The sequence below is a fragment of the Melanostigma gelatinosum genome (assembly GCF_949748355.1).
Source record: "Melanostigma gelatinosum genome assembly, chromosome: 16".
NCBI lineage: Eukaryota > Metazoa > Chordata > Actinopteri > Perciformes > Zoarcidae > Melanostigma > Melanostigma gelatinosum.
In genome coordinates, this window is record NC_136649.1 from 22,263,199 (window position 1) to 22,284,244 (window position 21,046).

Consider the following 21,046-nt stretch of genomic DNA (forward strand, 5'->3'; position numbering starts at 1 on the left):
TCTTCTCCTCTGAAGTAGAACGGATCGGCTCACTGCCTGATGTAAGACGTTGTTTCTGTCACGGAGCTGCTCGCTGAACGGGGAGTTTCTTTTGAAAATCTGCCGTCAGGGGTTTTGTGTCTTGTGGTCAAGGACCAAAAGCAGCCCGTGTCCTGCCAGAGAATTTAGAAAAAGCCCTAAATTTCCCAGACAAGAGAAGGATTTCCACCAGACTGAAGGTACAAGAGTTCAAGGTAACCTCTCCTGCCGCCCCTCTTCACTCCCACACCGCTCTGCTCCGCGGATCCAAATCACAATTAAAAGGCGGCGAAAGCTCAAAGACGCTTTGTTGGGAAACAGTTGTGAGGGAAGGAGGTGACGTAGTCCGGGATTGTTTTACAGTCTGTCTTTACTTCTCGTGTGAGTGATAAAAGATATGAAACAACACTGATCCGTACAGTAATGATCACTTCAGAGTAAGTTGAAAGATGCATTGAAATTACTTCATGAATTCAAGGTTGTCATTTTGTTTGATATAGAGAATTTAAAAACAAAAAGTTCATATTCTTTGATACGTGCACCAAGGATTCAATTACATTACATTTATTGTTGTATAGCCCAAAATCACAAATTTGCTTCAGAGGGCTTTACAATCTGTCCCAGGTCTGTTTACCCAATCTGTTTACTTTCATCCACATTATTTCTGCTTTTTTTTTCTCAATAAATCCAGAACACAGAATTTAATTAGGAACCAGAAGAGATTTACAATTCAGGTCTGACGTGGAGCTCGTGAGTTTCCTCCTCCGCCCGATGAGATGATACGTTTGGTTTTGCTCTGCTCAGCTCCTCTCTCTCTCTGAAGATATATAGCTCTTTATCGATGCTGATTATCCACCGGTCCCCTCCTGACTTAACCTGTGATTCACCTCGGAGTGCATGCAGCAGAAATATTCGGTCTATTACTGAAAGCGCTGGGAGTCCGGCCCTTTCCCCCCCATCCGTCATTCCAGCCGGAGCAGCCAAAGCACAGAGGGCCAATGAAGCTAATTCAGATATGATTAAGGGAAAAAAGAAATGTGGGCAAAGGATGAATCAACTCGCATTTACTAAGAATTTGGACTCCACGTCGGCGCAGATACCCACTACATAGTCCAGATACCCACTACACACACACACACACACACACACACATTTCCCAGTCTGAGGAGGGCTCATCTCTCGCTCTCTCTCTCTCTCTCTCTCTCTCTCTCTCGCTCTCTTGCTCTCTCTCTCTCTCTCTCTCTCTCTCTCTCTCTCTCTCTCTCTCTCTCTCTCTCTCTCGCTCTCTCTCTCTCTCTATTGCTCTCTCTCTCTCTCTCTTGCTCTCTCTCGCTCTCTCTCGCTCTCTTGCTCTCTCTCTCTCTCTCTCTCGCTCTCGGAGGTAAACATACAGAAGGCAGAAAACAAATTCCATTTGTTCCCGTTTTGCTGCGTTCCCTTCCGGCCTGTTCTTCTCTGCTTTGTGTTCCTGCCGAGGGTTATGCTCAATACGTCACGAGTAAAGTATTCAAACATTCCTGAAAACAAACTTGCAGCTGCGGCAAGATTTTGTGTTTATTTAACGTCGATCTCTTTTTTTATGCAACTCAGTCCAATTTTACTTTTGGGAGAAAACTCACTCTATTTGAAATAACTCATTATTTTAGGTTAACAGCTAATTATCTGCACTTTATCCTAAAACAATGAACATTATTATGAACATGAACTTAGTTTAGATCAACACTTGCTGTTGATTTTGAATGTATAAGATCCAAGATGTCAAAGGCAAGTCCAAAACGTAATCTTGACATCGGGAGACTTAAACCTCCCTGAGGTCTGATGCGGCTGCTCTACGTTTTAGTTGCTGGTAGACCTGTTCAGTGATCCATCCAGGAACTCACATGCACTCACATGCACGTGTGGCCAGAGAGGCTACGTAAACAAAGCGCACACAGAGGTAGACTGACTTCATCCTCCGTTCTACATTACTCCACTAAATCTTCACACAGCAAACAGCTGTTTGCTGCGATATTCATCGTCTGAATATGAGACCTGAATGGAAAACTTGTTATGACGGCTGATAAAAAGGTGAATATTAATTTCTGGTCTGTGACGGGACAGGAACACTGGGCTCCGATGTGAAAGTCAGACTCAGTAAATAAAGGCGACACTACTTCCTATCTCGGCACTAAACACTGATATCGTATGGATGTGATTCCTCGAGGTCGTCGCATTGAAACGACTCGACGAAAAATGGTTTCCAGATCCATCGTTCATGTGTGCAGTGACAGAGAGCACAGCTGCCTGCTTTTGAAATACTTTTCTCTGTTCCATCTTCTGGGCTAAAAGGGCAGAAAAGCAGGAGGTGAGGACAGGAGTCATCAGGCTGACTTACCCTTTTGTCACTTTATCGTGGCCTTAGAAAGTATTGAGAAAATGTCAAACAAGCTCTGCAGTTCAGCCGAGTTAAATGATCACATTACACTGTGCAACCCTGAACCTCCTGACCAGCCCGGCTGCATGCAGATTATGGCTGAAATAAAACGGGGTGACCTTATAGCGGCGAGAGGAGTTTAGAAAATATATGAATCAACGGTGGAAATCGAATCAAAAGGGCCATCTAGGCCCCGTGAATCCTCCCAGAGCCGCATCGCAGTAAGATCACACCGCACAGACTTCAAACTCTCACTGAGAAGGTTCATTCTGATCACATCTCCTCCGTTTAAACATCACAAACATCGCACCCGCCAACACAACGACTCAGCAGAAAATGACAATGCTGGCGCTACTTTTCACTGGCTTGTTGGTAAACTAAGCACAGGTCAAATCAACTGCAGATGGGAGGTGTGGCATGAAAGCCCAGAACAATGGTTTTGGTGTTTGATGCTTTGCAGGCACTGTTGTACATTGGCTACTCCAAGTGGCAGCAAGTGGTAACTGTTAACAACTGTTAACACTCTGAACTCCAGTCAGTGTGTTCATGTTTCACTCGACCAGTCGAAGATGTTTCCTACGAGACGACTCGACAGTCGAAGAGTAGACAGACGGAGCAGCGAACTCCTGAAGAGACTCATTACCTGATAACAGGAGTCACATGTACTGATGTAAACTGCTGACTCACTCATTTAGTATGTGTCATTATCCAAGTGCCTGTTTGGTCCTTTATGCTGAAGTTTGAGCTTTCGTCTGTCGCATATCGCTTTTGGACCCGAAGGCTCTCTGATGAACATTTAAATGAAATAAAATAGTTTGAAGAAATGCTGAGATTTCCAATCTGTCACCGTAACGAACAGCGGCCTCTGTTATCAACATGTGTGTGTGTGTGTGTGTGTGTGTGTGTGTGTGTGTGTGTACACATGCATATGCAGCACAACTATTACCAGAGTTGGCTCAACACCACAAATGTAAACAATATGTTGCATGCTGTTATATTAGACTGCATTCAATTGCACTGATTTTTTATTTTGTGTTTTTTAATTAACTGTGTTAAGATAAAAGTCTTTATGCCGACTGTGGCCGCATAATTCCATTTGGATAAATAGAGTGTTTGCTTCTCATTCGAGGGTTTGGTGTGTTGGTTTGTCTTTGTTTGGAGAGTTATCTTATTCTTCTTATCGTGAGATCAGTGGCTGCTTACAGTGACTCAGATGCTGTAAACTGTAACACAAGAAAAGATGAGTCATGTCCAAACCAAAGATCAGCAGCAGGGAACACCTCGCGACGTTTGATCGCAGCTGTCACGTCCGTTTGGCTCTCCTCGTTGTTTTAAATGGACTCCGGGTTTATAAGAACATGAATGTCCTCGGTGGATACAGATCGTGCTTTCAGGCCCTTTGGCCCCAAGTTGTTTTGATCGTGTTCCATCGCGTTTAATCATTAACTCCACGCGGATGAAGGACGCAGGAGAGTCACAGAGGGAACAAGTCCTGGTCCATACATTATGATTCAACTGTTATATGTTGTTATGTATGTCAACCGTATAATGAGGGAGCATGAACACGCAGCATTTTGACTCTCGGGGTGTTCACATCATATTTGAGTGAAAGTTTCTGACCGTCCTCTCGTGCGCAGCGCTGCTGGGCACCTCTCCAGAAAAGGCGTGGCCAGTGACGTCTCCAAAATCGACCAAAGCTTAAACCTGCCACTTGGAGAAGCGGGGAGGGCGCGAGGGAAGATATTCATGACACGCCGCCGGGAATGGAGACGCTCTTGTGCGGAATAACGCGGAGGAATAATCGCGATGTCCGTTTGTAGTTTCACTTTCACGCGTCTCGGGTCTTGTTTTTCCTGCAGCAGCGGAGCCGCTGAAAACCGACAAAAGTCCCAAAACTGACAGCTGATCTCCTCATCACCGCCTGCAACAGAGACTCAGGTTTGTGAAGCAAAGACTGTTTTTCATTTATAACTTTTCCATTTGGAGAAGCGGAGCGTTTGACTGCGATGCGCTGTAGAGTTGACGTGAACAGTGAAGTTCCACTCCGACAGGTGCTCGGTTCATGAACGCGTGAAGTCCGGTTCGGCTGTACAGCCCAACGCGGTGCTCTGCAGCTCTCACAGTGTTCATCCGCGGAATGATTGTGGTTCATTTACTGTAGAACGCGCAGAAGGTAAATGTGTGTAGAAAGAGATTTTTCATATCACTGCAGGTGTGTAAATATGAACCCACCCAGGAATAAAGGTATCTTCATCAAATCAATCCACAACTAACACACTTGTATGATTTATGTAGTTTATTCCAGCACTGATGGGGAAATGCATGTTGATATGATAATGTTTTGTGTGATAAAATGCACCATAAAGCTCTGCAGAGACCAGAGATGTTGACGGAACAATCTCACCAAAAACAAATCCTTTAATGTTACCACACAGCAGACGAGGCTGAGAGGTTAAATCGTCCATATTTATGAACACTTTTCTTCCATGTTACCTTAAAACACAGTAATGTTTGTACATGTTACAGTGAGTACCGTTTTATATGGCTGCATCTTCTTCAGTGTCAGTCAGGCACCACCAGCTAAATGGAAAAATACTTTTTTATTACAATTTTAGTTTGACTTTAGAGACCTTAGCCCAGTGACAACATGCATGTATGAAAGATTCTGGACAATTCAGGGCTGTAAATGCTGACGCCGATGTTTTATTTCCAATTTCAGAATCTTAAATCCACTCGAAGCCGAGTGTTTTCTGACAGAATCTTACTTGTAAAGGATTGAAACGAGTGTGTGACAGCGAACTGTTTTTAATGAGCACCGTTTTCTGTACGGAGCTTCCTGTAAAGAACTAGTTGTAATATATAAATAAATACATGTCAAAATATTTCCGTTGCATCTATATGCCAGTGCAGCCAAATAAGGACGAGAGTTCCATCCAGGATCTCTCTGCCTCTGCACACTTTGTGCTCTGACTCGAGTCTTTCTCTGCAGCTGATGTGCATCCAAGGTATGAAAACCACAAGACAGCAGGAGTTAAAACATCCGATCGGTCACTTTTCCTCACAAAACTCACAAAAGACTTCATGTGTTTTTATTTTAGGTTTTCATCAAAAGCTCCCTGCAGGCGTTCACATTACGCTCCTTCACAGTTCTTTACAGCATTGCTGTCTTCTTGTTTTTTTGACGGGGATATTTGGTTTGCACTCTAATCTTTTGACGCCGCTGGTGATTATTTTATCTCGACAACAAAAGGGACCCTATCTGCTCCTGCTCCTCGGGCTCTGCCCGCCGGTGAGGATGTGAGCCTGTCGCCCTCCTCCCCACAGCCTTGACACTGCTTACGCTGGAATCACAATCTGGCTGTTGCTGTAAATACCAGATTCCCTTTTTTTTCCACTTGCGAATAACTGAGCTGAGGGGGAGTCAAAAGCGTGTGCGTGTGCGTGGAGGGGAGGATGGAGGGAAGTCCTGCCGTTACCAGAAATACGAAGTTGGAGTCTTAAGCACATCCCCTTCCGTTCTCCGGGTTTCACCCACGCTGAAAAGCGTTCCAACCGGCCGGCGCCGGAAAAAAGCTGTCGAGGTCACGCTGCTCGACAATCCCAGATACCTCCTCCGCTCCATCCACAGGCCGTCCATCACCCAAACATACCCGAGTACACAGTGTAACTCAAACACGTTTGTTTCCTCACCGCCATCACCCTCATCTGCTGTTTCCAGGCAGGTTAGCCAGCAGAAGAAAGAGAAGAAGAAGAAGAAGAAGAGTCCCCCAGCAGAGGGGGAGGAGGGTGTCGTGCCTCAGTGGTGGTGCAACATCGGGGTGTAATCGCACTAAACACCTCTAACGCTGCTCCTCTGGTCTGGGGAGCGCTCTCTGTAGTCGTCCAGGCTGTGTTGCAGCAGTTAACCGTGCACCTGAACAGGTGTGAGGCCTCTGCAGGATCGGATGTCATTTGAGCCACTTGTGGTTCCGTAGTAGATTTCAGACACGTTGCACATGAAGCTCTGTTGGTCAACGTGGACTTGATGAAAACCGTGGGATGGTCGCTGATGCTCACAGCTGCTTCCTGCTGTGATCCTGAAGTACTGTTCCACTGTAGTTCTGCATGTGGAACCTTGACTCCTCGATGTTTAACACACTCCAGTACAGAGCTGAAACAAAGCCAGAAACACGAACCGGCAACTGCTTCAAGCAGAGGAAACCTTCTAACTCCTGCTTCACGGTACAACCTCAGATCGAACGCAAAGGAATCGAAGAGACGTTTTCTCAACCGTTTATCTGTAAGTTTAGTCAACGTGTTTGTATCTTAAGTTGGGAAAATGAATGAGAAGCATCTTCCAAAAGGTTTGGTGTGTTCTATGCATGTTTGTAATCCGAACGGTAAAAAGAAAATCTAATTTATTAAATTCAGCCATCGAATACCGAGCGAACTAACAACCGAATACTCGGGTCCAGACCCAAACCTTTGATAATGTTCTGTATGTGCCGGGTGTACAGTTCGTGACAGTGTTGGCGCCATGGTATCTCTGACAGGTTGGAGTATCAGCGGGGGCGGGGCTTAACAAAGTGATTTTTTTTCTGCTGTACTTTGCGTCCAATATTTTTTACTTTTTAGAAATGAGTGAGGTATCAAGTTCGTTTCGACTCAAATAAACAGATTTGTAAAATTCCGCACCACAATTAATAAAATGTAATCTTTTAATATAATAATCTGATGTTTTTAACTCAAAAGAAGATGGCTTACTCAGGCCGTGGTGCACATTTTGGAGTACCGTAGACGAGACGTACCTGTCTGGCAGGTAGACGGTGCAGTGGCAGCGACGGGTACAATTACTCCAAATGGTGACATCGTAATCAGCCTGTCGATGCTGCTGAGGCCTCTCACCGCTGGGCTCCTCCCGCTCCCTTCTAATCTGTCCTCCTCTTTACTTCCACACAGCTCGGCTCCTCCAGCAGCAGCTCCTTGTTGGCTTTGTGAGGCTGAGAGAATGGAGGACTTGGGGCTGGCTGATGGTTTTTTCTGTGGGGGGGTCTTTGTGTTTCGGTATGTGCTGCTGGCTCGGGGCCCCGTTCTTCGGAGAGGAGGGCTCCCTTCTCCTTTTGCACACAGGAAATAAACAGGTTTTTTAATATGCCGGCCTGCAAACCGTGCTCTCTCCGGTGGAACGTATTGTATTTCCGTTCATGTTCCTGTCATGTTTCACTCGTGATATTTCATGCTGCTGAATCCCGCTTTGTTAAAGCCCGACGGCAGCGCGTGCCCTCTGGAACCTTCCATGTGGCCGTGTTAAAACCGATGTGTTGTTAAAGTGCAGCTCCAAAAGAAGAGATTTGTCTTGGTGAAGACAGACAGACTTCGTCCTTATCTTCTATCTTCCAAAGGTGGCAGACCTGAGCTACTTTTTGTGGTCAGAAACGGTATCGACAGAGATTTTTTCTTCATGTGATATCCCATTATTACCAGATGGAAAAAACCCAACGTGTTGTTTCAGCGTTAGCAGAGTATTTGATGGTCTGTCTGCAGGGTGTTCCAGGTCTTTCATTGTTCAGTCGTGAATCACAATGGAGTGGCAGTTTGTTACAACATATTTGGACTAAACTTTGAAATACATGTACTAAAATGTACAAATAACACATCCAGCATTTATGTTTATTGCACAGAGAATTTTAAATTTGCCAGAGTAGAAAAAGTCCACTTTTTAAAATATTACCAAGTTTGTAAGCAGCCGTCAACCAGGAAGGTCAGTGTTCGTATCTTCCCTTTGGAGAAGGTGGAACCAGAGAACGGTTGACATTTGTGCTTGTAAAGTGAAAGCTTAAATAATGAGTCAAGTTGACCCAGTTCAGCGAAAAGCCTCTCCGAAAAGTTACACGACGAGACAAAGTCAATTTTCAATATTGCCATTTCCCGATTTGGATTTGTGTGAAAAACATTGCTGTGTTCCAGAGTGTTTAGTTATGAAAGAAAACTCCCACACACTGTTGTGTGCTGCTGGTATACTCATTTACATGATCGTCCTCAGGTCTATCAATAAGCACAGCAACAGTACATTGGTACATCGATCTTTTGTAGATATATTTGAATATCTCTTTTGGAGACGAAGCATCAGCTCTGTAGGCCTGTTCGTTTGAAGACCAGATGAGTTGGTGATAACATGCAAATGATTTGGTGGCATAAAAGAGAGGGTTGCATTAAGACCTTTGACCCTTGCCCGCCTGCTGGTTTGTCATGGAAGGCTGCCATGAACACCAGTCTGTCCAAAGTCTCAAACTTCGGCTAAACGTTCTGACGAAACACTTTTTTAACAGTCTGATGGTAAAAGCCCAACGCTGCCCGCAGAAGTAAGTGAGGCGTTAAATCTTTTTGATGTCTTTTGTCTTTGGTTGGCGAAATGTTTGTTTCCGGCTTTTTAAGCAACCTGCTACTCACAAACTGCAAATGTAATTTATATAAATCTACACCGAGTGTTTAATTCTGGTAAATCTGAGAAGGTATTAAGGTTTAAGGTTAGTTTTACTGTAATTATTTCTATTATTGTGAATTTGTTATTCTCAAACAGTTTATTAGACATAAAGCCAGTTTGTAGAATCCCCCCCCCTGTTTAGTTGCCTGTTTTATAAACCTTGATTATGTTAGTTCAGCTCTTAAAGTTCAATTTTCGTGGTCATAATAACAGTTTTATTTATCTTATCAGTGGGTTTATAGACATTAATATCCAGTCACTCCCAACCAAAGCAACAGCAGAATAATGACTGTGGATAGACACACACTGTGGACAAACCTTTCCACTCAGCGGTGAATTAAACAATAGCGCTGAGGCAGCATTAACAGGTTAACGCTGGTTTGTGTTCTTCTCATCAGTTAAACAATGTGTACGCTAACCTTTCATGTGAGATTAAATGTTAGAAGTAGGCTACAATGATCAGAACAATGCAAACATTCAGGCTCGACTCTGTAGCTCAAAGGTGTACTGCATGTGGAACACATTCTGCAGATGTATTGGTTGGATGACTGCTCTATGGGGTTTGTGGGTGGCTGGATCTATCACGAGGTTTGTGCTCCTATAAAAACTTAAATCACAAACTCATTGGTTTTCATAGATATAAATGGTGACGACGCAGCAAAAAAATGCCCACCCACAAAGAATTGTGGGTGGGCTGCCACAGTCTAGGTCAGGGGTCTTCAACGGCCAAGGACCCCCAAACTGATAGAGAGATGGAGCAGGGACCCCGACTGTATATATTGTATAAAGTTGTGTTTTATATTAAATGGGCCTCGTGCCGTGTATAAACATACCTCTTTATTGTGCATTCAATACTAAGCTATTCAAATAATACACAGGTTGATATATTCATGTTTTTATGTTAAACATGTGTAAGGTACAGTGAGTAAGGTGGCCGTGCCGCTGCCTTTTATAAACACCTGTCAGCTGATACCAATATCAACATTGTCTGTCAATTGCATGATAATCATGCACACAAGATATTCAAACTGACATTTATGTTTTAAACATATGTGGAAATGAAAAATGAGTGATTGCCTATTAGTGCCACTGCCATGCATAAACATACCTGTTGTCTTTCAAACAACACTGAACTATTAAAATAATGGACACATTCATGTTTAGAGAAAAAAAAGGAATTCGCGGACCCCCTGCAGTACCTCCACGGACCCCCTAGGGGCCGCAGACCCCCTGTTGAAGACCTCTGGTCTCGGTAATTAATGGGCAACACTGGTGGTCAGTCTCAGTCGATTCTTCGTGTCTTCCAGACTTATCGGATCGTGAAAACAGTTGATCTTATCTGATGTTAGCAATTCAGGGGAAGACTTCAACCACAGAGCCTCAAAGAAGACCGAACTAATGGTGCGAGTCACGAAATGTCCATGATACCAGAGTTTACAGTACAAGCTGTGATGTTTAGTTTCAACACATGATGGACAACTGACAAAACTGTTTTAAGTCAACAGCAAACATCCGCTATCTATGTAAATGAATCTGTTATCCCTGATGAACGACATGGTGGGACTGGCCATGTGATCAGCACACAGTTACTTGTGGGACACTGCAGAGGACACGTGGCTCGTGTCCTCCAACATGAGGTGAAACAAGGGTGCAGTTGTCCGATGGATTCAGGGGACCAACACGTTGGCCTGTTGTGACATTTTCAGTCTGGAACAGACCTGAGATCCAGCCCCTAAATTAGTCAAATTCGTGGCATGTATTCAGAGTGAACAGGTAAATCGGTGCATTATTTTGTTTAAGGCCACTTCGACCTGACATGTGTGATGCACATGTTGACTATTGATGTGATTGACCTTGCGACTGTTTGGCATGGCATCTCCGGTCCACTCTGCAGTCACTTCACACACTTCAAAGCTTCTTTTTCTGCCTTATGATTAAAGCAGACGGCAACCTCCGGTTCTGAAGAGCGAAGCCAAAAGCTGCATTCTCTCTAGTGTCCACCAGGGGGCGACTCCTCTGGTTGTATAGAAGTCTATGAGGAAATGACTCTACTTCTCTCTTGATTTATTACCTCAGTAAACATTGTAAACATGAGTTTATGGTCTCAATCTCTAGTTTCAAGTCTTCTTCAATACAGCATGATGTTCATTTAGTACATTATGGTCCATTTAGAGTCACACAGACCATAAAGCAGGGGATGCTTTAGGGGCGGGGCTTACTGTGATTGGCAGGTCTCTACCAGAGACTTATACGGCGTCTCACGAAGCTTTAAATAAGCTTAGTGAAAAGTCAATTTTTTCATAAATCATCCTATAATCCTATAATAAATGGAGATAAAAATAGCCTAAACCTCCAAACTTCGCAGACGTGTCAGCTGTATGTTCCTGCTTGTGGTTCTTGGTGTCCGAGGTTCACTGTGCGGAGCTGCCAGCTTCTTAAACTGATTGAACAGCTGATGGCTTCTCCAGCAGAGTTTGGTTACCGTATAAGCTGCGTGAGGTCACACAGGTATTTATATTCTGCCTGTGGAACATGTGTTCATAGTTTGAATAGACTGTTAATGAATACAGAGCTGTTCTCGTCACCTTTGACACGGTAAACTGTTGCTTCATTGAACCCGGCTCATCAAAGAGTGCACCAGCTCAATGCAACAGCTACTGCTCACAAAGGGCTGTGGGAACATCTGACCCTTTCTGGACTTCACCTGTGCACAAATCTCAGATCAATGATTTCAATTACTCAGGAGCCCCAGGAACTAAACTCTTGACAGATTTTTTACAAAAAACAAGATTTTTTTCATAGTCTGCACAAAGGCAATGGTATTTGTGCGAGGACACCTTTTGTGTTTCTCTCCTGAATTTCTCCAATTTTTCCTGTGAGGCTTTTTTGTACGAGAGGTCTGAGTTGGTTTTATTATACCTTTTGTAAATGCACAAACCTGTAATAAATTGCTCATTTGAGCTTTAAGAATGTCCCATTTATGAAGAAGTTCATGATGTATCGGGAGGTGGTCAAGGAGAAATGGTCCTGGTTACTTGTGTGCTTTAATATGTAACTGCATTGAAACAATCATCAAACGAAGTTATGTTAAGTTTGACTTTTTCTCAAACGACAACAGTCGGTGCTCGCTGACGGTGTGAATGAACGTTGTACATGACGTGTGGACAGTTAGTCTCATGGCACCCGAAGTACCATCTCCAGCTTTTTGTGGGGCCGAAGCTACAAACCTGTAATTGAATTTAAATTTGGCCCCTGGTTCTTTCGCTTTAAATGCGGTGATGTCCTTGAGTTTCCAGAAAGGTTCCTTTTGTGGACACTGGGCAATAAATGTCCTGTTAAAGCTCGTTTTTATCAGATCTTGTCCACACGCGCTTCAGCGGGATCTCATTTGACCCTCTGACTGTGATGCACTCAGCAAAGACAACATCCCATTATCTTGTGTTTTCATGTGGACGCTCGAGGGTCCTCGCACAATAGCAACACCGCAGCCTGCTAACGCCCAATGAACTGAGCTCACAATCGAGTCACAGCAGGCATCTACAAATCTGACTTTTCAAACAAATTGAACCCAGTTTTAATTCACATGTTTGTTTTTTTACCTGCAAATCCCCTGATCAGTGCTTAGTGATCTGGTAAATTGACTGTGTGTGTGTTTGTCATGTAGCCTTTGTTATTTAAATCTGTATTTCATATTTTAACCACAGTATTTCTCCCCCTCTACCACAGGACCCGTCTTCACCAGAACATGCAATAGAGGAACCAGCTGCCCCATCATATTCATCATCACTGTGAAGGGTAGATTCCCTCTGACATGGCCTCCTCCCCCAGACTGGATGCTGACCCGTTACCGCTGCTTCAGCTACAGGAGGTGGACTCCAGCAAATCCTCGGAGAGGCCGAGCTCCCGCGTGCTCCTGCCCGCCGTGTACAGCCCTTCTCTGGGCATGGACAGCCAAACGGTCTGCATCCCCTCCCCGTACACGGACAGTAGCCACGATTACAACCACGGCCACGGACCTCTAACCTTCTACAGCCCGTCTGTGCTGAGCTATGCCAGGCCGCCCATCACTGACAGCCCGTCATCTCTGTGCTCCCCCCTTAGCCCATCAGCCTTCTGGCCCTCCAGCAGCCACCCCAACATGCCCTCTATGACTCTGCGCTGCCCTCAGCCTCTCGTCTACAATGAACCCAGCACACATGCACCCTGGCTGGAAGCCAAAAGCCACAGCCTGGCCAGCAGGTAGGTGTACTGTCACTGATCCATGGATGGATAAAGTATAGCAATAACTATAAATGATAATAAATTGTTTGGTGAGTGCCAGTTGGTGAGTGTGAGGGGAAAATTGAAAACCTTCTGCCATTACTGTTCTCTAAATGGACCTCTAGAAGCCAAGAAGCTTTGTCCCCCGGCTGTCACAAAACACGTTTTGAGGCCAAAAAAAGAAAGAAGTGTCTTTGTGTTTGGATTGGAGTCGCCTACTTAGAACTGTGCAGTCCACTCTAAGTATGTGTCCTGGTTTGGCTGCAATCTTCACTGAATTCTGCTGGTGTGTGCTTTTGATGTGCGACTAGTTCGTTGCCAGACTTCCATCGTATCTTTAAAGGAGCTGTATTTGACCCTCTGAGCATCAATATAGCATCAAACAACTATTTGCTATCTACAGATGTCGTGGGGTAGTGTCTACATGCTCTGTGTGTGTTGTTATCAAAGCTTCTCCTTGCTTTTTTTGACATCGCCGGGCCGGCAGAGCATGCTTTTGGTGCATGTGAGTGCACGTGAGCATGTCCCACCGGTTAGCTCACGGTCGCCGCTCTGCGCTGTTCTCATACGGCGGTTACAGCTGATGACGGCGTCGTGACCGACGGCGGCGTTGTGGAAGCGTAGCGCCCACTCTCCGTTTCTCCCTCAGGGCAACAGCGGTCAGCTCTGTCAGCACTTTAGCTGCAGTTAGCGCTGTTAGCTCTGTTAGCGCTGTTGGCTATGAGCTATGAGCTGCCGTCTCGCTGTAGGCCTGTTGAGAGGCAATCGAAATGCTTCCAATGTCACATCTCATCACAAGTCAAAGTAATAATACCGAGATAAATAAATCAGGATTTATGAACATCAAACACAAAGTGAACTTCAACCACTGAAGATCAGATAAAACCCGATTTCCAGCTTGTGCTAACGGGCGCATGACAAATGGTAGCATGCAGAATAAAATCGTTGGATTTGCCAGTATTCTTGGACACTATTGTACCACATTGAAATGCAAAATAAGAGGTGGGGAGTGTCGTGCACATGCTTTAAAAAACAATGGGAGACTGTGGTGGAGGGACAAAGGCTGCAATGACACCAGAGAGAGATGAAATGAGGTGGTTTAGGTATTCTTCAGCTAAGATGTCCATTGGATGATAGGAAAGCCACACAGACCAGTGAAAGAGTTGGAGTTGAAACCATCGATGTAGTCATCGGGAAGTCACTCATTGGTTTGTGGACTGCCGCTGTGAAGCCTCGAGTTCGGCCGTTTCGCTGTCATCTTGGAATGCGGCCGTCTCCCATCTTGGCTTGTTTGCAACCGATGAACGGAAATGACCATATTTGTAGCAGTAACATTCGATTGGGGATTTATCTCTTGCTCCGTAGTTGCACTGTATATTTAGTCATGATCTGTACCAGTTGGTAATCACAATGCCACTGGCCATGGATGATGGGTATTTAAACAGCCATTATCTTTCAGTGATGGGAGCTGTGCAGTTGACTGCTATGCGGTTGTGAAGACGTTTTCAGGAAAGAGTAAACCTGTTGGAAGACTGATGACGGGTGGATGACAGGCTGAAATTCCAAAATGTCAAGTTGTCCCTTTTTCCCACATAGTCTGTGTTTCTTCCTGCAGCTCCATCATCAGCTGTAACAAGGCGCTGGGGAAGAGATCCGGAGAAGGATTGGAAGGCGTGAACTCCTCCTTGTGTTCATCTGCAGCGGGGAAAGCCGACATGCACTTCTGCGCCGTGTGCCACGACTACGCCTCGGGGTACCACTACGGAGTGTGGTCCTGTGAGGGCTGCAAGGCTTTTTTCAAGAGGAGCATCCAAGGTATCGAGTCTTCCTGTCCGCGATTGTTCCCCGTCTATTCTCGCTCTGCTCCTCGAGTCATTCTGCCGTGCGTCTTTTCTTTCCCCTCTTAGGACACAATGACTACATCTGCCCCGCCACGAATCAATGCACTATCGACAAGAACCGCCGTAAAAGCTGCCAGGCCTGCCGCCTCCGTAAATGCTACGAAGTGGGCATGATGAAGTGCGGTAGGTGCTCCCCTGTTTAATTGGGGTCCTTGATGTTTTGTCGTCTTGCAGCTCTGAAACGACTTCAAGTACTGAAAGTGAAACGATGAGTGTTACCTGTGTGCTCATTATGGCATTATGAACTTCTGAAAACTCACAGGATGGGAACCACTTAAATACCGATGTCTGATCATTTCCCAGGATGGATGTAGAGATCCAGTATATTGTCTACTTCTACGCTTGAACAGTAAACATTTTAGCTGTTATTTCTACATGGAAAGCCAGCTGAAAGTCAGGCTCTTTTTCCATTAGTCGTAAAGGAAACGTTACGACGAGAAGATGAATACCACTCTCATGTCTGTCCATTAAGTATCGGGCTACAGCCAGCCACAGATTAGCGTAGTTTAGCATGAAGACTGAAAGCAGGGGAAAGCTGCTTCTCAGCCTCTGTTCAGATGTCACAAAATCCACCTACCCACATCTGTAAAGCTCACAAGTTAACATGTTATATCTTGTTTGTTGAATCAAAAATCCTCTCGCAGTCGACCAGTTTCACAGGTTTCCACCACAGGAGGAAAACGTCTTCACTTGGCTCTCTGCTCCTTGAGGGTCATGGGTTTATACTCTCTCTTAAAGTGGAAACAGACACATTCGCCGTAAATAAAGCTTTCAGTGTTCAGGAGATCGTACCCGGCGGCAGACGGACGACATGGTGAAAGCGAGGCTCATGTGGAACAGATTTAAACACTGTCGTCATTATTCTATCGCTAATAAATCGTGCAACGTTGCAACAGAAACGACACAGCAAAACATTTTACGTCTGCAATTCCTTTCTCGTCGAGAGTGCCGAGTGCTCGCTGCTCGTAGATTTGTCTCGCTGATTCCAGACGGTGGTCCTCCGCCCTTGAATGCAGCAACTTTGGCTCCACAGATTTCCAGGAGATTTTGGCTGTCGCTATTTGTGAGAAGTGGTCTCTGCCCTTGAGATTTCTTTTAGGTGTGTCATATTTTACGTCATGACACATTGAGTTGTGTTGATTACTCTGTGGATCTGGTCTGACCTCGCTGCAGCGCTGCTGGGAGCCGGGCCTGTCTAAAGTGAGAAAAGAGCTTTGGATTGTCTTTATAGATGCCTTTGCTCGACTGAAGGCACCGAGAGCAGCTACCAGTGGACTCAGAGGTCCAGTATCCAATGCATCGATGTTTTTAAGAATCATAGTGGATTTAGCTTTTGCAGTGTTTGAAGCTGATATGTGCTGCTGGACATTAGAATGCATTTTAAGACATGAAGCATTGACTTCAATTTTCAGAACCGGCGGTTGCCGCCTGAGCATGAAACTATGTCATCGTACGTACATCACATGTCTGTTCCTCTTGCTGTCTTCATGCACCAGGTGTAAGGCGTGAGCGCTGCAGCTATCGAGGAGCCCGACACCGCCGTGGTGGCCTCCAGCCTCGGGATCACTCGGGCAGGGGTTTGGTCCGGGTGGGGCTGGATTCCCGGGCCCAGCGGCACCTCCACCTAGAGGCGCCTCTCGCGCCGCTCGCCCCGCTCCCTCAGGCGAACCGTCCGCACCACTCGGCCATGAGCCCAGAGGAGTTCATCTCCCGCATCATGGAGGCGGAGCCTCCGGAGATCTACCTGATGGAGGACCTGAAGAAGCCCTTCACCCAGGCCAGCATGATGATGTCCCTCACCAACCTGGCAGACAAAGAACTGGTGTTCATGATCAGCTGGGCTAAAAAGATCCCGGGTAAGATCCAAATCCCGGCTTGATGTGAATCCATATTGCAGTACTGAGCCTCTTCCAACAAATCGAACCTCAGGCCCGATACAGCGAGACCTGTCGCAACAGGTGAACTTCCACTCATCGTTCATGTCGGTGTGTCAAATGTTGCATGTGATGGTCACGGCAAAACAAATGCGATCACAGCTTCCTGGATAAACGGATATAATCATCATTTACCTCAATAATACAACTCGTGAATCTCTTTCTATCGCCACTCTCCTTGTTATTGGCTCCTATTGTGTTCAGGAAAGGTGTTCATGTGAAGGGATCACAAAGACTCACAGGTTATTCTTTTTGGGAATAAAGACCATATTCCCTTTTTTTGTTTTAATCTTGGTCTAAAGCGCTGTGTGTGTGTGGTTTGTCTTCAGGCTTTGTAGAGCTGAGTCTAGCGGACCAGATCCACCTGCTGAAGTGCTGCTGGCTGGAGATCCTGATGTTGGGCCTGATCTGGAGGTCGGTGGATCATCCCGGGAAACTCATCTTCTCTCCGGACTTCAAACTCAACAGGTGAGCAGGCTCGGTGACGCTTCTACCTCCGTCACCAGCATTGACTACAACCTGATCCGTTATCTAGCTTTTCATGACGTTGTTCATGGGCCAGCTTGCAGGTTTAATTGTTTAGTTGCTGTTGATTTGTTGTTAATTCACTTGCTTTTAAAAAGTAAGATGGGCGGAGCCTTGATTTACTTCGACTGAGATTGATAATATCTTCTTCGAAGTATGTTGGATCATATTACTTTTCATACGTTTTAACATTATTTAATTGCTACTTTTTCATATTTAAAGGAGCTTAATGTTCTCACACACGACTGTGTTGGGAATCAGAACGAAACATCTGTCTCTAATAACATCTGCCTCATGGAAAGGCCTGTTTCTGTCTTCGCTCGAGATGAACTGAAGCCTGACGCCGCTCTGTGAGATTTTATGGGACTTGAACTGCTGTTTCTAAATGTGAGTCTCGTGTGCGGCTGCCATGTTTGCCATAACAGTGCTGGTGGTTACAGTGTAATGTTGAAGCCGCATTGTTACACTGCGCTGAGTTGACGAGCTTCACTCAGACCTTGAAACGGTAAAGATATCAGCAACCCTTGCTGCAGATATATCTCCGATTCTTCTGGACTGTTGGCTCCTTTTCTTGCCAGAAATCTTTTATCGCTCGCTGTTCCCTTCCACAATGGCCTTCAACTCTAGCCAGATAACGATTGACTCTCTCTGGCACTCCGGTTCACCCTTTGTGTTCATGGTAAACACGCTGTAATCAGGCTGCCGCAGGCTACCAGCCCTTTGGCTGTGCTCGTGAACCCGAGTGCACTTAATCCTGTAATGTGTCAGGAGCAGCAGTTACTGCAACATTAAAGCCGAGTGTTCTTTCTGCTGTTCAAAGTGCAGCGGAGTGACGACTCGGATCATCGGCTGGAGCTGTTGTTGATTCGTCGTGCAGCAGTGTGCAGCAGTGTGCACGACCATATCCAACCTACACAAACACGGTGACGGAGACACGTTTTATATGTATAAACACACCTTTTTATTTCTGAAGTCATTCTTTTGGGGCCGGCTGTTATTCGACAGTTTTACCGATTTTTCAACAAATGCAACCGAAAGACCGAACCGCCGGTGCGTCAGCTCGTCTCTCAGCACTTGATGACTTCCTGTCGCTGCCTGCTGTCAGCTGCGAGCCCATTGGTTCCTGCTGAAGATGTGACTCTTTATATATATATATCTATATATATAATATATATATAGATAGTGTTTCTTTTTATCATTTTTATCAATACTTTGTGTGTACTTGGTCTTTGTTTGTTGTTGACAAGAAGAACTGAAGTGATGCTGATGGGCAAACAGAAAGTAGAGTGAGATAATAAGAGTAGGCGTATCTGAGGACAATAGGAAGTCTTTTTCTCGTGAGTTCTTCATGTTTGACCTTTCTTTCCCCACTGCCACGGAAACTATCACCATAGGGTTCGGTTAGCCTTGGTGTGTTGTCATAACACGCCTTAGTATCCTTTGTTGAGAGGTCCCCGTTAGCCTGTGCTAGCTCAGGACAGCATCCTGGATGCTAATCCATCCACTCACTCAACCAGAGGCAGAAAGTCGTTTTCTCTCATTTTCTTTCTCGAATCAGCTCATTCCTGCTGCAGAGCTTCTCTGTCACACGTTCTTTCTCCTCCACCATTTCACTAAATTAGCTGCGTGTTTTTTGAAAGAGTGTTTCAGTGAAAGATGTCGCAGTGTGTGAATTACCTGCTGGTGTCTCTGTCAAGTCAGAGGTGCAAAGATTTGAGCGATAACGGGACCATAGGTGCTGTCGTAGCCAATCAACACTTGGGATGTTGCTTTTGGGAACGGGTTTGATGAATCTTGAAGAAAGGAGGGTTCGTCCCCAGACTCCAGTTCACCACATACATCAGCATCACCGTGGTCCTCCGAGTTTATTGAGCATCTCTGATGTGCTGTTCATTTATCAAAGCACGTACGTCAGTTAGTTTGCTCTTTGTGCAAACCAATAATATGTTATCAAGTGTATGATAACACACCTTCCTACCACAAAGTATGTTTAAAAAAAATGATGCAACCCATGAACGGAAGTGACCATATTAGGACTGAGGTGGAGACCTGTCAATCACTGTGTAGCCCCGCCCTAAAGCATCCCCTGCTTTATGGTCTGTGTGACTCTAAATGGACCATAATGTACGAAATGAACATCATGCTGTATTGAAGAAGACTTGAAACTAGAGATTGAGACCATGAACTCATGTTTACAATGTTTACTGAGGTAATAAATCAAGAGAGAAGTAGAGTCATTTTCTATAGACTTCTATACAACCAGAGGAGTCGCCCCCTGCTGGACATTAGAGAGAATGCAGCTTTAACACATGAAGCTTAGGCTTCACTCGGCAGAACCGGAGGTTGCCGCCTGCTAAATACACACATACATTGGTTTTCAGCTGAAAAGTGGTTTGGGGGACGAGTTACTCTGAGAGTAAACCTTTTTGTTTCCGTGTTGTTGTCTTCCCCTCTGTGTTGTTGTTCATCCTTCATCCTTTCACCTTCTCTCTGTGTATCTGTAGGGAGGAGGGGCAGTGTGTGGAGGGCATCATGGAGATTTTCGACATGCTGCTGGCCGCCACCTCCCGGTTTCGTGAGCTGAAGCTTCAGAGGGAGGAGTACGTCTGTCTGAAGGCCATGATCCTCCTCAACTCCAGTGAGTTTCGCTGACGCAGACAAACCGCAGTCTTCACTTTATTTTCTCTACGACGGACGAGTTGGTTTGCACCAAAGCGACTAATCCTGTTTGATTCTGTCCAGTCGGTACATTTGGTTCTTACATAACCCGGACAAGTTTGTGCCTCTGCTTGTTTGTGGTTACTTACACGCACAATGTCATCGCTACAGAATAACGACTCCATCAGCGTTATTGGATTCTGCCTTTGCAGTTCTGTGTGCCAGCGGGTGTGATGTGCCCGGGAAATGAAAGCTCCATTTACAGTTTGTGTTTCGTGAAAGTAGCTCGCATGAGCTCCAAAGGCTACCAGACGATGTCTTTCTCCCAAAACGAGATGTGCAACATGACGTATGAGATACCGATAAACAAATACCTGACACATTGAAATAACAGCAGCAGCTTTCTTATAGTTACAACTTGTGTTTTCAGGAGCAACCTGCTTCAAATATTGACCATCCTGGAAGATTCTGCTGGATTGTAATTTTTTTGTGTGGCATGATCAGATAAATAATCTGTTGGTCTGAAAAATGTATTTATTTTATGCGGTGAAATTGAAGCGTACTGCATGAATTAAATATTTACATTTTTCTTTGCTGATAAAACTAACAAGGAGAGACGGAAGTCTCGATGAGGAGATGTGTTAATGTCACCGTGATGAATCCAGGTGTTTTAGCCAAAATGCAACCAACTCCACCTTCATAGTTCATAATAACTCTACATCTTTGTACTTGTGTCCTGTCTGACAATAACTACCATTATTATTTAACGTGGGCATGATGCAAGCATTCATCAGCTTCAAGCAGTCCTGCAGAAGTTGATGGTATTTTGCCGATATGTCATCACAGCAACTTACTAAGTTTGAATGACGGAGTC

The 21,046-nt window shown here is 45.1% G+C and overlaps 1 protein-coding gene across 1 annotated transcript in view; it reads left to right on the forward strand.

Annotated features, from left to right (window-relative positions):
* The first annotated feature begins 4,246 nt into the window (after nucleotides 1-4,246).
* The window catches only part of esr2b (estrogen receptor 2b), a 23,337-nt gene continuing 6,537 nt past the window's right edge, over nucleotides 4,247-21,046 (forward strand). Inside the window, exons 1-7 of the mRNA XM_079286402.1 lie at nucleotides 4,247-4,369; nucleotides 12,621-13,133; nucleotides 14,770-14,969; nucleotides 15,062-15,178; nucleotides 16,552-16,911; nucleotides 17,319-17,457; nucleotides 20,019-20,152. Coding sequence (XP_079142528.1) covers nucleotides 12,706-13,133; nucleotides 14,770-14,969; nucleotides 15,062-15,178; nucleotides 16,552-16,911; nucleotides 17,319-17,457; nucleotides 20,019-20,152 — 1,378 coding nt within the window. The 5' untranslated portion in view covers nucleotides 4,247-4,369; nucleotides 12,621-12,705. The remainder of the gene's footprint in view (nucleotides 4,370-12,620; nucleotides 13,134-14,769; nucleotides 14,970-15,061; nucleotides 15,179-16,551; nucleotides 16,912-17,318; nucleotides 17,458-20,018; nucleotides 20,153-21,046) is intronic.